At 33.2% G+C, this 16,235-nt stretch overlaps 1 protein-coding gene across 1 annotated transcript; it reads right to left on the minus strand.

Annotated features, from left to right (window-relative positions):
- Window positions 1-12,437: 12,437 nt before the first annotated feature.
- On the minus strand, window positions 12,438-15,168 carry LOC116007249 (receptor-like protein 47). Its single transcript, XM_031247876.1, has one exon. It carries the CDS (start codon window positions 15,152-15,154, stop codon window positions 12,650-12,652), a length of 2,505 nt encoding a protein of 834 aa, XP_031103736.1. The 5' UTR covers window positions 15,155-15,168; the 3' UTR covers window positions 12,438-12,649.
- Between the last annotated feature and the right edge of the window lie 1,067 nt (window positions 15,169-16,235).

The following is a 16,235-nucleotide window of genomic DNA, read 5'->3' on the forward strand; positions in this document are numbered from 1 at the left end:
ATGACAAAATCAAGTATTCTAATGCAATAAAAGGGCAAATCAATCTCAAATGCTAGTAAATACATGCAATGCGACCCGAGATTGACCTTACAATTGTGGCATCTCTTGTACTTATCACCTAAACACTGAGGCAGTGGACCATGTAAATTGTTGTCTGATAGATCAAGAAATTTCAAGGAACTTAAACTGCACAACCATGTATCCATTCCATAAATCAAACTAGAATTTGTTATTTGATCCGTGCCATTACTAATTGCAGGAACTGGAGTTGGAGCTAACGTGCCTCCAAACTTGTTTTTAAAAACAATTAAAGTTGTCAAAAATTTCAATTTGGCATTGAGGAATTGGGCCATCCAAACTATTGTTGGATAAAATGAGCACTTCAAGAGACTGTTGAAGATTGCATAGTGATCCCGGAATACTTCCCTTCAGCTTGTTGGAGCCAAGATAAATATTTGTTAGTGAGGATATATTTCCAAAGCACCATGGGATCAAACCTTCCAAACTATTGTTTGATAAATCCATATTCTCAAGGGAACCAATATTGCACAGTGATCTTGGGATACTTCCTTTCAACATGTTAGAGTTAAGATCAAGAGATCTCAGTGAGGTTATATTTCGAAAGCACCATGGGATAAAACCTTCCAACCTATTGTTTGATAAATCCATATTCTGAAGGTAACCAAGATTGCACAGTGATCTTGGAATACTTCCTTTCAACATGTTGGAATTGAGATCAAGAGATCTAGTGAGATTATATTTCCAAAGCACCATGGGATAAAACCTTCCAACCTATTTATATTTCCAAAGCACCATGGGATAAAACCTTCCAACCTATTGTTTGATAAATAGCACCATGGGATAAAACCTTCCAACCTATTGTTTGATAAATCCATATTCTCAAGGGAACCAAGATTGCACAGTGATCTTGGAATACTTCCTTTCAACATGTTAGAGTTGAGATCAAGAGATCTCAGTGAGGTTATATTTTCAAAGCACCATGGGATAAAACCTTCCAGCCTATTCTTTGATAAATCCATATTCTCAATAGAACCAAGATCGCATAGCGATCTTAAAATACTTCCTTTCAACATGTTGGAGTTGAGATTAAGAGCTCTCAGTGAAGTTATATTTCCAAAGCACCATGGGAAAAAACCTTCCAACCTATTGTTTTATAAATCCATATTCTCAAGGGAACCAAGATTGCACAGTGATCTTGGAATACTTTCTTTCAACATGTTGGAGTTGAGATCAAGATATCTCAGTGAGGTTATATTTCCAAAGCACCATGGGATAAAACCTTCCAACCTATTGTTTGATAAATCCATATTCTCTAGGGAACCAAGATTGCACAGTCTTGGAATACTTCCTTTCAACATGTTGGAGTTGAGATCAAGAGATCTCAGAGAGGTTATATTTCGAAAGCACCATGGGATAACACCTTCCAACCTATTGTTTGATAAATCCATATTCTCAAGGGAACCTTCCAACCTATTGTTTGATAAATCCATATTCTCAAGGGAACCAAGATTGCTATTGTTTGATAAATCCATATTCTCAAGGGAACCAAGATTGCAAAGTGATCTTGGAATACTTCCTTTCAACATGTTGGAGTTGAGATCAAGAGATCTCAGAGAGGTTATATTTCCAAAGCACCATGGGATAAAACCTTCCAACCTATTGTTTGATAAATCCATATTCTCAAGGGAACAAAGATTGCAAAGTGATCTTGGAATACTTCCTTTCAACATATTGGAGTTTAGATCAAGGGATCTCAGAGATGTTATATTTCCAAAGCACCATGGGATAAAACCTTCCAACCTATTGTTTGATAAATCCATATTCTCAAGGGAACCAAGATTGCACAGTGATCTTGGAATACTTCCTTTCAACATGTTGGAGTTGAGATCAAGAGATCTCAGTGAGGTTATATTTCCAAAGCACCATGGGATAAAACCTTCCAACCTATTGTTTGATAAATCCATATTCTCAAGGGAACCAAGATTGCAAAGTGATCTTGGAATACTTCCTTTCAACATGTTGGAGTTGAGATCAAGAGATCTTAGAGAGGTTATATTTCCAAAGCACCATGGGATAAAACCTTCCAACCTATTTATATTTCCAAAGCACCATGGGATAAAACCTTCCAACCTATTGTTTGATAAATAGCACCATGGGATAAAACCTTCCAACCTATTGTTTGATAAATCCATATTCTCAAGGGAACCAAGATTGCACAGTGATCTTGGAATACTTCCTTTCAATATGTTGGAGGTGAGATCAAGAGATCTCAGAGAGGTTATATTTTCAAAGCACCATGGGATAAAACCTTCCAATCTATTGTTTGATAAATCCATATTCTCTAGGGAACCAAGATTGCACAGTGATCTTGGAATACTTCCTTTTAACATGTTGGAGTTGAGATCAAGAGATCTCAGAGAGGTTCTATTTTCAAAGCACCATGGGATAAAACCGTCCAACCTATTGTTTGATAAATCCATATTCTCAAGGGAACCAAGATTGCACAATGATCTTGGAATACTTCCTTTCAACATGTTGGAATTGAGATCTAGAGATCTCAGTGAGATTATATTTCCAAAGCACCGTGGGATAAAACCTTCCAACCTATTGTTTGATAAATCCATAAGCTCAAGGGAACCAAGATTGCACAGTGATCTTGGAATACTTCCTGTCAACATGTTGGAGTAGAGTTTAAGATATCTCAGTGAGGTTATATTTCCAAAGCATTGTGCATGGAATCAGTAGCGGATCTATAGTGGGGGCAGTGGGGGCCGCTGCCCCCACTCACCCCCACCCCTACCTATATATTTCCCTTGTATATATATGTATGTATAATATCTGTTTTAGATATAAGTATAAGGAAATGGATAAATGTAAACACGAGGTTAAGGTGAGTAGTTGGCAAGGCCGCGTTTGATTAAAGTGAACGGCAAGAGTTTGAATATATATATATATACATACATATCTACATATGTATACATATGTATATGTATACATATGTATATGTATACACATTTGTATATCCGTATAGACATATGTGTGTGTATATATATATATATATATATATATATATATATAGTTTTTTTAATGTAATTTATAATGTATTTTCTATTTGAATTATTTTATCAAATTAATTATGTTTCATATTTTATTATTAATACTTTTATAAAGTTTTGATGTTTTTTATTTTTCGCTTATATACAACAATATTTATGATTATGGCTGTGTTTTTTTTATAATAAATATATATAACTTTTTTATATTAATAAATAGATATATAATTTATAATGTGTGCTCTATTTGAATTATTTTATCAAATTAATTATTTTTCATATTTTGTTATGAGTATTTTTATAAAATTTTGTTGTGTTTTATTATTCGCTTATATACAACAAATCTATGACTTTATTTTCTAAATGTTTTACGGTTTAAGAAAAATTTTCGCACCCACTGATTAAAATTTCTAGATCCGCCACTGCATTGAATCAAACCTCCCCAACTATTAATGGACAAATATAGATACCGAAGGGAGGGAAGATTGCAAAGTGCCTATAGAATATTTCCTTGCCCAGTGTTAGAGTTGAGTAATTGAGTAAAAGACCTCTTAGTGAAATTATATTTCCTAGACATTGTGGAACCAGACCTCCCAAATTATTGAAAGACAAATATAGATCCTATAAAAAGGAAGGTTGCAAAACATCTCTAGACTCTTTCATTCTATCGTGTTTGAGAGGATAGAAAGATAAGTTAATGATGTTATATTCCCCAAGCATTGTGGAATTACATCACCAAAATAATTGTAATTTAAATCAAGGCCTTCAAGGGAGTGTAGGTTGCATAGTATTCTAGGAATATTCTCATGCAGCACCTTGGAATCTAGAGAAACATGTCTTAGTGAGGTAATATTTCCAAGGCATTGAGAATTCAGACCACAAAACTTATTGTTAATAAATAAAGAGTGTTATGGGAGTGACGGTTGCATAGTGTTTCTGGAATATTTCCTTTTAACATGTTGTAGCTGAGATAAAGAATGGTTAGTGAACTTAATTAGATTTCCAATTGTAGGAGGAATTGACCCATAGAAACTGTTTCCGCTTAGGATAATGCTTTTAAGTTTTGATAGCTTGAGTAAACTTCTTGGAAATTGCCCATGGATCGGAACATATTCCATCCACAATCAAAAGTTTGAAGGTTGCTCAAATTGGAGAATATTGCTTCTGGAATTTGGCCAGTCAAAGAATTGTCATTTAAGGATAGGGAAGTAAGGTGTTGAAGATGGCTTATTTCGGAGGGAATAGTACCACAAATTAAGAAGGTTTTGTCCAAGTTTTAAGAACCTGAGATTTGTTAATCTTCCAATCTCTGTTGGTATAAAATTTACAAAACCGTTCCAACTGAGGTCCAAGAAAACTAGCTGGGAGAGGTTAGCAATTGCATATGAAATTGATCCAGTAAATTAAAGCTGTTATTATGGAGGCTAAAACGGGTGAGATTTGGAAATGAAATGAAGTCAAGGCTTTCAAGTGTACCTGAGAGACTGAAATTGTCCAGCTTTAACTTATAAACAACTCCAACATTGTTGCAAGTGATACCCGTCCAATTCCAACAAATGTTGTCAAGATTAGCAATAGACCAAGAACGAAGAGCATGAGTATTGAATCCAAGGGTGTTCTTCCATTTGAGAAGGGATCTTCCCTCAGTTGCGGTCTTCAAAGGAAGTGAAAAGAGAAGAAGAAAATGAAAAAGAAAAGAGATCAAGAGCAATAATATATGAGAAGTGGCCATCATCTATCAGATTGTTTAATAAGTTGTAGGGTGGTGTAAGTGAATATGTATTAAAGTAGGGTATTTATACAAGTGGCAGTGGGAGTAGTGTCGTAGTGACGAGGTACAAGTTGAGTAATTAATGGGTTAGAAAATACTTAATTGGGCATTGTCGTGAATGGAAAAACCAAGTACTGGACAACGATATTCTCTTTCTTTTCTTTCTATATTTTTTCTTTAAAATTTTGACAAATAAAAATCCTCCACCAACAGAGTTAATTAAGAGAGAAACTTTAAATAATACATAAACAATATTGAACCATATTATTTTTTTAGCCACTGACTTGAATTGGATCTTTTGAAAAAAAATATTGTAAAAGAAGTAAAATTCAATGTGAAAATTTTACCATAATCGAGAACTAAAATTCGAATTAACACTTATTTTTAACTATTTTCATATGAAAAAAGGACCGTAATCGGCCTCCTCCGCGGCCGGGCGCCTAGCCGGCCGACTAGGCGGGGCCTAAGCTGCCTAGGCGCCGCCTAACCCCGCCTGGGCCGCCTAGGCCGTCGGCCGACTAGGCGGCGCTTAGGCCGCCTAGCCCGCCTGGCCGGGCGCCTAGGCCACCGGCCGGCTTTTTTTTTTTTTTTTTTTTTAAATTATAAATCTTAAACATTTAAACTATTAATGTTATAATGTATTAACTAATACTCAAATAGTCTAATAAGTAATAACTAAATTAAACTAATAAGTAATGCACTAATAATTAATAAATAATAACTAATAACTTAATAAGTATTAACTATTAAAGTGTAAAGACTTACAATATTAAACACTTTACAATTATTAACACTTAAATTTTTTTTAAATTAAAAAAAAAAAAAAAAAACCTAAGCGCCCGCCTTTGCGCCGATTAATCGGCGCCTAGTGATTTTTGCAACCTTGAATAATAATAATAATAATAATAATAATAATAATAATAATAATAAATCATTATTATTATTATTATTTTCATTATTATTATTATTATTAATGAATTTAAGTATATACTTCAATGAATATATAATGTAATGTATAAATGCATATTATATTTAATTAATTACATTTTTAATATATACACACACACACACACACATACATACATACATACATACATACATACATACACGCGCACACACGCACACACACAGAGTGATGTTTTAATGAGAACTAACCTCCCATGAGTCCATGAGAACTAATTTTGTGCATTAAAAAAGTAGATCTATGGATAACAACAAATATAAGATACAAAAATGCTCATAATAAAAATAGGAAAAGTCATGAGAATGACTAAAAACGTAAAAAAAAAAAAAAAAAAAATAGTTTGGGATGTTAAATGACAAAAACGATAGTCTGAAACTAAATTTAGAATGAAATATTATAATTTATGCCCTCTAGAATATGTCAATTATCAATTTCACCCCTGAATTATTAGTGGGGTTAATGTTATCCCTCAATTTTCAATATATATATATATATATATACACACACACACAAATATACTAAAGTAGTTTACCTTTTTCTGCTTTATTTCTTTTAATTTACTTGTAAGGTATTCAATAATTAGACAAAGACATCTCCAATGAATTTAAGCCATATTTAATGTCATTCTCTTTATGTCATTTTCTTTATAATCGTAAGAAGACCGTTATTATACAATTCTAACTTAAATTATTAAGCCCCTGGATAAAAGTAAAAATACGAAAACATTAAATTATCTTCTTGCATGCCGTATCTATCTTTTGTTTCTCTGATTTGATAATGATGTCTTGGATGTTTTGTCTGTTTTGTTGGATTGTGTTAATAATCTACCGCATACATAATTTATAATTGGCTAAAGTGTCATCCCGCACCATGAACTATGTTGAATTATTCATGCCGATCCTTGAACTTTTATAAGGTCTATTTCGATACACATACCATTAATTTTTTTTTCATCTAGCAATTTTTACAGGTTAACTAGTTATAGGTAATCTATGCTGACTTGGATTTTTTTTTTTTTGAATTTATGTTGGTTTTCTTCTAAATACCACATGTGTTGAGTTTCTTCATCCACATGACATGCTAGCAAGAGAGATACATCTTCTTCTTTTTTTCTACAATGTTGGTTTTTTCTTCATTTGGTTTATTCGGATTGGTGCGGCAATCTGATTGATAGTGGCCAAATTTGTGACAACGATAACACTCAACCTTTGACAAGTCTCTCGGTTTTTGGGTTGTCCAGGTATTATGGCCACCTCGCCTTCCTCCTCTTCCTCTGCCTCGTCCTTTATTTCCCCTTGATGATGGATGATTTTCTGTTGAGATTTTCAGTGCTTGTTCTTCATTTTCCTGATGAATAAATTTCTGCTCTTGAATCATTAAAGAACTCTGTAATTCATCCAAGGAAAGCTTTTCAACCTCGTTAGCTTCCTCTATAGAGCACACAACGAAATTGAACTTCGGTGTCATGGATCGAAGAACCTTTTCAACAACATCAGCATCCTTTATTTTGCCACCATGATTTCGCATCTTGTTGACAATTGCGGTTGTACGAGAGAGATATTCTGTAACTGACTCTCCCAACTTCATGCGGAGTGTTTCGAACTCTGTACGAAGTGCTTGAAGCTGCTGCCTCTTTGTTTTCGTAGAACCTTCATACTTTTTCTGCATGGAGTCCCATATACTCTTGGAAGAATCTTTGCAAAGGATTGTCTCCAAGATTGAACGTTCGATAGCTTGAAAAAGATAATTTTTTGCTTTGCGATCTTTTAGTTTCAACACCTCCAATCTTGTTCATTGCTCTTCTGGCATCCCCGCAGTTAGCTCCGCAACTGCAGTCTCAATAACACACCAAAGTTCTTTAGACCTCAAGAAATTCTCCATCAGCATGCTCCAATGGTCGTAGTAACCATCAAAGCGAGGAATTGCGGGTTGAACAAAGTTTTCTGCTGCCATTACTATCTGCTATGAGAAAAGACTCTCTCTCAATACTCACTTTCTCTCACTTAGAGCTACTGCTCGTATGAATATTTAAACCGGCTTTGATACCAAATGTTATAAAATAAGGTGAAACAAGACTTGGGAAAACTCATATATTATTATGGAACTAATATAGCCTTTTATATAGGCATTACAAAGACAGAGAGAATGCAATGAAATAGAAAGAAACAAACCACGTACTAATGATTTGCCCACTAACAAAACACGTACTAACAAAATAACTAAGCACTAACAGCAAGCAGTAAATAATGCCAAAATACTAGGACATACATTATTATTTATTTCAATAATATTTAACGCACATTCCCACACTCACTATTTATTAGAACCGTGTGAAAAATTCATACGCTTTGTAGAAGTTATTCACCCACTGGACATGGACATCTTCAAGGAATGTAGACAATGTTTGGTAAAGGGCTGTTAGCTGATTGGGTTTGGGGGTATCATTAGTTGATAACATTAGTTGAGTGTAGAAATGTATTGTAGAAAAAGTTGTTTTGAGTAACTTTTTGAATTTTAGCATTTTAAAGTTACAAAACGATGATTAGATGTTGGTGATTGAATAATTGGATTTATTAATTATCCATATATATATATATATATATATATATATACCTATAATACTATTATGGTGAGATGTTAAATTAAAATGTTAAATAGGCAATATAATATGGTAATATTAATTGGTGATTGAATAATTGATGATATAATTGGTGTGATATATTTGGTGTGATATATTTGGTGATATATTTGTAATATATGTAATAGTATAAATAGAGCATTCTGCTTGACAACAGCAGAACAAACTTTAGGGAAGATTGATTCGGCGTTTCATGAGCTTTCAAATTCAAAGAATATTTGGGAAAGCATCCAAGACGAGGAAGAAAACATTTGCTTGAAGATTAAGGTCTGTTAAGGCACCCATTTACAGGCTTTAGATCGAAATTTGCTGCAGATTTGGTAAAGCTTTTACTTTCTCTTGAAAAATAATAGAATTATGAAAAAGAATATATATATATATATATATATATATATATATATATATATATATATACACACACACATAGTTCAGTATGGTAGTATGGTTTTATTTGTTTTTGTAGGTGTGTTTGATGGAAAGGAAATAAATCAGTATCCAGCAATAGAAGATTCTATCTCCATCAGGAAGCATATAACACAGTTCATTTGTAATGGAGCAAAGGTATTTGATTATATTCTTAGTAGTTACAATGTGTTGTTAACCACTTCCTCATTTTATAATTAAATTCTAGCCAAGTTCACAATGTTTGGTATTTTTAACTATTTAAGAATCAGTATATTTTTTGCAGTTGTATCTTCATTGTAAAGCTTACTGATCTTTTTAAATGGCAGCAATGATATGTAATAAGAAACATGTAATGTACTCCTACTTTGAATTTCAAAACATCTTCACTTTTAAAAAAGTTCAAACAGAGAAGGCAGATGAAATTATTGTGAAGAGGCTTAAGGGCTCACTTCCCATTGTGTCTGTAAGAGGAAACACAGAGCTACAACTTGATTTCATTTCTTTAATTCTACTAATATATTGTATTCAATAATGGTAACCACCTCTTATTGAAATTTTCTTAACCTTTGTATGATGAAAACCTACAAAAAACACAATATACTATTAGTTCCAAAAATTATAAAAAGTTTTGGAGCTTTTTACATCATGGGCTTTTACATATTATATCCCACAATGCATGTACATATTCAAACTTGGATGATGGACATATGCCATACTCTAACTATTGCAAGAAGAATGAATAATGAAAAAGTTGTAAGAAGAATTGCAAGAATAGGTTACATGTGGATGATGAACATATGGCATTCAAGTGAAGAGCTAACAATTGTAAGAAGAATGAAAAAGTTTAAGGTGTCAACTACTATATTGAAGATAAATGTACAATGGAAGCATTCATGTTATTTTAGATTCAAACTATTTATCATTAGGATCTAAAATTGTATTCTTTGAATATATCTAAAGCACTAATGCACAATATATGAACACTTTTTTTTTATTCTATGAACAATATATAAATAATATTCGAGTAACTAAACTACTACCAATATAGCACATGAACATAATGTGAAAAATACTTGGCTCAACAATTATAGGAGGCAAGAGGAAGCAAAGTATATCAGATAAAAGGTATGTTGAAATCCCAAAATTGCACTGCATTATGCGTTTCTCTTTTAAAGTTCACAATATAGGATTAGTGATTTATATAAGGTTGTATCTTATTACGATAGAATTGTAGTATGATAGGAATTGTGATACAATAGGAATTGTAATGTATAATTGTAATTGATGACTGCAGGTATGATTTTATTGTTGATTCTAATTGATGACTGCAGGTATACTAATACGAATGGAGAGAGTATTATAACAATGTACTAATCCTAATGTATAACAATGTTTTGATGCTATAGGATTTCGTGTTTTAATATTATTGTAATTTTAATATTATTTTATTGTTTTAATTGTTTTAATGTACAATATTTTGGGCGGGAAATAAGACTTCGTTTTGGAGGATTTTGTTTTTATATATATAAAGATAAAGATTCGAACCGTCTCTTTACACCACAACTCCTCAATCCCAGCCGGCACATTATTGACGCAATAATTGAACAATTATCACAATAATTCAGCTCAAAAGGCAAAGCTATGTTTGGGCGGGAAGTATTTTCTTTTTTTAATTACCAAAAAGTTTCTGCTTTATTACAGTAGAGGATTATAATATAATAATAAAGTTCTAATTTAAGTCAGGAGACGAGATTAAAATAATAATAAGAAAATGATGAATAATATAGACAATATTAAATCGTCTTTCTTTTATTCCAGTTAATCTAAGAATATTGTCAAATTAATATTTAAATGTTGAATAATATAGACAATATTAAATCCTCTTTCTTTTCTTCTATTTAATCTAAGATTATTGTCAAATTAAAATTTTTTGGATGGCAAGGGAACCCAGTAATCAATACCTGATAGTGTCTAGTTGTCTACTAGGTAAACCTGCACCAGTGTAATAATATGTAATTAAACCACACATGAGAGATAAACTATACTAGAAAAACCATTCAAATTAAAATGTTAACTTATTTAATAAGTTGGACCGTATTGCAAGAAATGTTGCAAAACTCGCGCCTAGGCAGCATGCCCGGCCACGTCAAGGAAGGCCGAAATCGGCCACCTCTGCGACCGACCGTCTAGCAGGTCTAGGCGACACCTATAGCTAGACCACCAAGCCCCCCGAACAAAGCAATATGTTTTTTTTTTCTTTAGGGTTATTCGCTAAAACAACGTTGTTTTGGCGAATAACCCAAAATATGTTAAAACTGGCATAAGCAAAATTGCGAAGAGAGCAAGACCCACATTCGGCCAGTCGTAGACCAGACTAGGCTGCTGGTCACCCACGCATGCCTCCGCCAGTCGCCTCCACCAATCGCCGCCCAAAAGGTAAGGTATTTATTTTTGTTATTAGTTTCAATTTTTTTTTTAACTTTTTAGACTAGTTTTAGGTAATTAGGTATTATGATTTTAGGCAAAAAAAAAAAATAATCGAACGCCTGGGGTACGCCTAGCATCTTTTTCAACATTGACGGCATGATTACAAGATAAAATCACAATCCATATTAATGTTTTTATTATTTATTTTTAAATAGAAAATACTTTTTTTCCCTCCTAAACTTTACCTCCAATATTTTCCCTCCTGATGTGACATTCATTCATTGAATGCTATGAATTATGAATTAGTTGACTATACAACTAATTCAAAAGAAAAGTTAGTTATCAATGAGATGCTACCACATCTTGAGGGATAGATTATATATAGAGGAAAAATATTAGAGCTCTCTAGCATTACTCTTTTGAAATAAGTCATCGAGATAAATATCATGGTGTCGTTAGCTTTGAAAGAGTTTCAATTATTGTAAGGAATCACAAATTCAATAATAAATAATAAATAAATTCAACACACAAAATACATTCAGATCAACTCCAAAGTACTTAAACCTTTTTTTTTTTTTTGCTTCTTTTGTTTTCACTTCCCCCCGGCCATGAATGAAATCCTTAAACAATATATAAGCTTGATAAATTAAATTCTAACTTATCTAATACAATAAATAGAAAAAAAGCATCCAAAAGCTGTACAAAAAAAAAAAAAACTTAATTGGATATATATATAAGCCATCGAGGTACTTTGGCCCTGCTTCCCTTGGGCTGAAATTATCTGCTTAGCTTCTTGTGTACTTACTTATATATGCTAGTGCCTAGTCGCAAATTTTACTGTGGACTGTGGTCCACAATGGATTGTGCACAATGCATCAAAACGACGTCATTTTGGTTAATGAAAACAAACGGTTGAAACGGTTCCGTTCCGCGCAACTACAGTTTCCTTTCAACACAGCTGCAGTACAATTATCTTTCAAGACAACTGAAGTTCCTTTTCAAACACAACTGCAGTTCCCTTTCAACACAACTGCAGTTCCTTTTTGATATAACTACAGTTTCATTCGACATTATACACTTAAATATGTGAAATTGTTATTCGGTTTCCTTTCAACACAATTTATGGCTGTCCAAAAATAAACACTATGAGTACAGTAGTGAACTATGAAAAGACTATTAAACACATTGAAAATAGTCAACAATCACAGGAATAATATATTGATAATTGATAAGAATTACAAACCAAACACTACAATCACACAACAATACCAAAACAAACACAACAGAAAAAAGGGTAGAAAAAGATGATGAAAAGCACAACCATATAATAAGAGATACTATACATTGCTGAAATTCCTCATCTGCCTGCCTCACTTTCCAAGAACTAACCTTATAAGCCATAGAGGTTTTCCATACTTAAATACGAAATATCCTATGCCAATACCAAAGATAAAGCCACAACAGTATCCAACAGCAACACTTTGCCAATCAAATTTCATCCCAAAATCTTCTGAATCATCCTTCTCATCCGGTGCTTGCCCTTCACCTTTGCTTTCGCATTGTAAAGTTAGGGGGAATCCATACAGAGACATGTTTCCCAAATAGGAATCATTACTAAATGTGTCAAATTGGAAACCACGGGGTATAGGACCAGAAAGATGATTATAAGAAAGATTTAATATAGCTAGAAATGTCAATGATCTTGAAAGTTGTTCAGGAATCTCACCTACTAATTGGTTGGATGACAAATCAAGTACCTCAAGAATGGTCAAATTTTCCAATGATGAAGGAATATGACCAGTGAATTGGTTATGTGATAAATTGAGAAACTGGATGAAACGAAGCCTTCCTAAAGATTTTGGAATTTCACCATGGAAATAGTTATTGGATAAATCAAGGGTTGTGCAAATATTATAATGCAACACCTGAAGCTCTACCCTTTTCCACACCAGGCTTATTGAACGATCATAATAATTCAATACTTCACCATCATTTGCATGTTGCATGCCTTCAAAATTCTCCATATAATGTCTTGGCAAAGGACCAATAAACTCATTGTGTGAGATATCAAATATATGCAACTTTGGGAATGGAAGTGCAGTGTTGGAAGAGAATATTTCACCATAAAAGTGATTAGATCTCAGCACAAGAACACGAAGATTAGAAAGAGTATCTAACCAATGAGGAAATGAATCTCTTAAATTGTTGTTTCCAAGATCTAAAACTTCAAGAGAACTGCAATTTACCAAGCCTCGGGGCAATAACCCTTCCAAGTGGTTGCCATTCAAATTGAAATACAACAAGTTGTTTTTCTTTGTGCATGCTCCTGGAATAGTTCCCTGAAATTGATTTCTCGATAAATTTATAACCGTAAGTTCCTTGCTGAAGTTCTCTAAACACACCGGTAGTGGACCATGTAAATTATTATCAGATAGATCAAGATATCGCAAGGAACTCAAACTGCACAACCATGTCTCTGTTCCATAAATCAAACTGGAATTTATGAAATACCCAAGGGTTGGAGTTGGAGCTATCGTGCCTTTGAGATGGTTTTTAGAAACATCTAAAGTTACCAAAGCTTTCATTTTTCCTAGACATTGTGGAATATCTCCTCCCAAACTATTGTTGGATAAAAATAGTACTTCAAGAGAATTTTTAAGGTTGCATAGCGTTTCCGGAATATCTCCTTCTAACATGTTATAGCTAAGAGCAACGTAACTAAGTGAGGATAAATTTTCCAAACATTGTGGAATTAGACCTCGCAAACCATTTCTATGTACATTGAATTTAAGAAGGGAGTGAAGTTTACAAAGTGTTCGAGGGATAACTCCATGCAACATGTTGGCGAGGAGATAAAGACGTCTCAATGAAGTTACATTTCCTAGACATTTAGGAATTAGACCACTCAAAGTATTGTTAGATAAATTGAGATACTCAAGGGAGTGAAGTTTGCAAAGTGTTGTAGGAATACTTCCTTGCAACACATTGGAAGAGAGAGAAAGATTTTTTAGTGAGGTTGCATTTTCCAAACACTCGGGAATTGGACCACTTAAATTATTGTAAGATAAAGAAAGAAATTTAAGGGAGTGACGATTGCATAGTATTTCAGGAATATTTCCTTGTAACATGTTGTAGCCGAGATGAAGATTGGTTAGTGAGCTTAGATTTCCAATTGTAGGAGGTATTGACCCATAGAAGCTGTTTTCACTTAGGACAAGTTGTTTAAGCTTGGATAGCTTGACTAAACTTGTTGGAAATGGCCCATGGAATAGATTTCTCCCACAATCAAAAGTTTGAAGGTTGCTCAAATTGGAGAATATTGCTTCTGGAATTTGGCCAGTCAAAGAATTGCCATATAATAATAGAGAAGTAAGGTGTTGAAGATAGTTTATTTGAGAGGGAATAGTACCACGAAGGTGGTTTCCTCCCAGGTTCAACACCCGGAGCTCTGTTAATCTTCCAATCTCTGATGGTATAAAGCTTACAAAACGGTTCGAACTGAGGTCCAAGAAAACTAGGTGGGAGAGGTTAGCAATAGCATATGGAATTGATCCAGTGAAGTTGTTATTATAGAGACTAAAACGGGTGAGGTTTGGAAATGAAACGAAGTCAAGGCTTTCAAGTGTACCTGAGAGACTGAAATCATTCAACTTTATCTTATAAACAACTCCAGCATTGTTGCAAGTGATACCCGTCCAGTTCCAACAAATGTTGTGAAGATTAGCAGTAGACCAAGAATGAAGAACATCAGTATTGAAATCAAGGGTGTTCTTCCATTTGAGAAGGGCTCTTCCCTCAGTTGCAGTTTCCAAAGGCAGTGAAAAGAGAAGAAGAAAATGAAAAGCAAAACATAGCAATATATGACAAGTGGTCATCAGATCACTAAGTTTAAACAGCTCTTAGGATGTTGTTTAATAAGTTTTTGGGTGGTGGAGGTGAATATGTAATGTAGGCTATTTATATACGTGGCAGTGCAAATGGGAGTATGCATTAGTAGTGATGAGGAAGTATGCAAAGTTGAGTAATTAATGGGTTAGAAAATAAGAACATAATTACTTAATCCCACATTTTCAGTTGAATTGGTCGTGACATAGACATCTCCAATTCTTTATCACAATAAAACTGCAAATTTAAAAATTCTTACCTATTTATACAGGTGGCACTGTCACTATCATTACCCATTTGTTAGGAGATTTTGATCGCACAAATTATTTTTTGTCATATTTAGTGCACAATTTATAATTTGTATTTTTATTTTGATCTTTTTAACTAAATCTTTGATAGAAAATAATTAAATATATAATCACATTTTTAATTTGGAACCATATGTTTTCTCTCCAAAAGTAATGAGGCAATTAATTAAGCAAGTATTATTTTGAACTAAAAATGTATTAGTACGCTGATGTTGGGTAGCAGAAATTAGTTAGATTGACTATGTGTGATGATAAATTGAAAGGTGTATCGTGCAACAAATGTGTCAAAAATAATATTTAGGGGTCAGACATAAAAATGAGTTGATGAGTACTTAATGGCTTAGAAAACAATTAAGACGATAAATAGTTATTTTTTAGTACACTTTAATCTATATGTAATATCCATTCAACAAATTGTGTTAACTTTAATTGGGATGTAACTCAAATATAAGACATTCGTTATGAGAAAGTAGAGTGATATCATTAAACCACAGTACTTGGCAAGATGATAAATAGTTAGGACATATCTATTTTTTTCTTCTATTTTTTTCTACTTGACTTGGTCATGAGTTGAAAGAACATAAGCTTTGTGGAAGTCATATTCATATACGGGACATGGAATGCATATCTCCAATCAATACAAGCAATGTGTCATCTCTTCATTTTCCTTCAATAAACGTAGTCTATTTATATGAGTGCATTGTCACTAGTCGTCCATGATATTTCTACTACTCTTGTTTTATTCACTTGACTTGGTCATCAA

Source organism: Ipomoea triloba, chromosome 15 (genome assembly GCF_003576645.1).
Source record: "Ipomoea triloba cultivar NCNSP0323 chromosome 15, ASM357664v1".
NCBI lineage: Eukaryota > Viridiplantae > Streptophyta > Magnoliopsida > Solanales > Convolvulaceae > Ipomoea > Ipomoea triloba.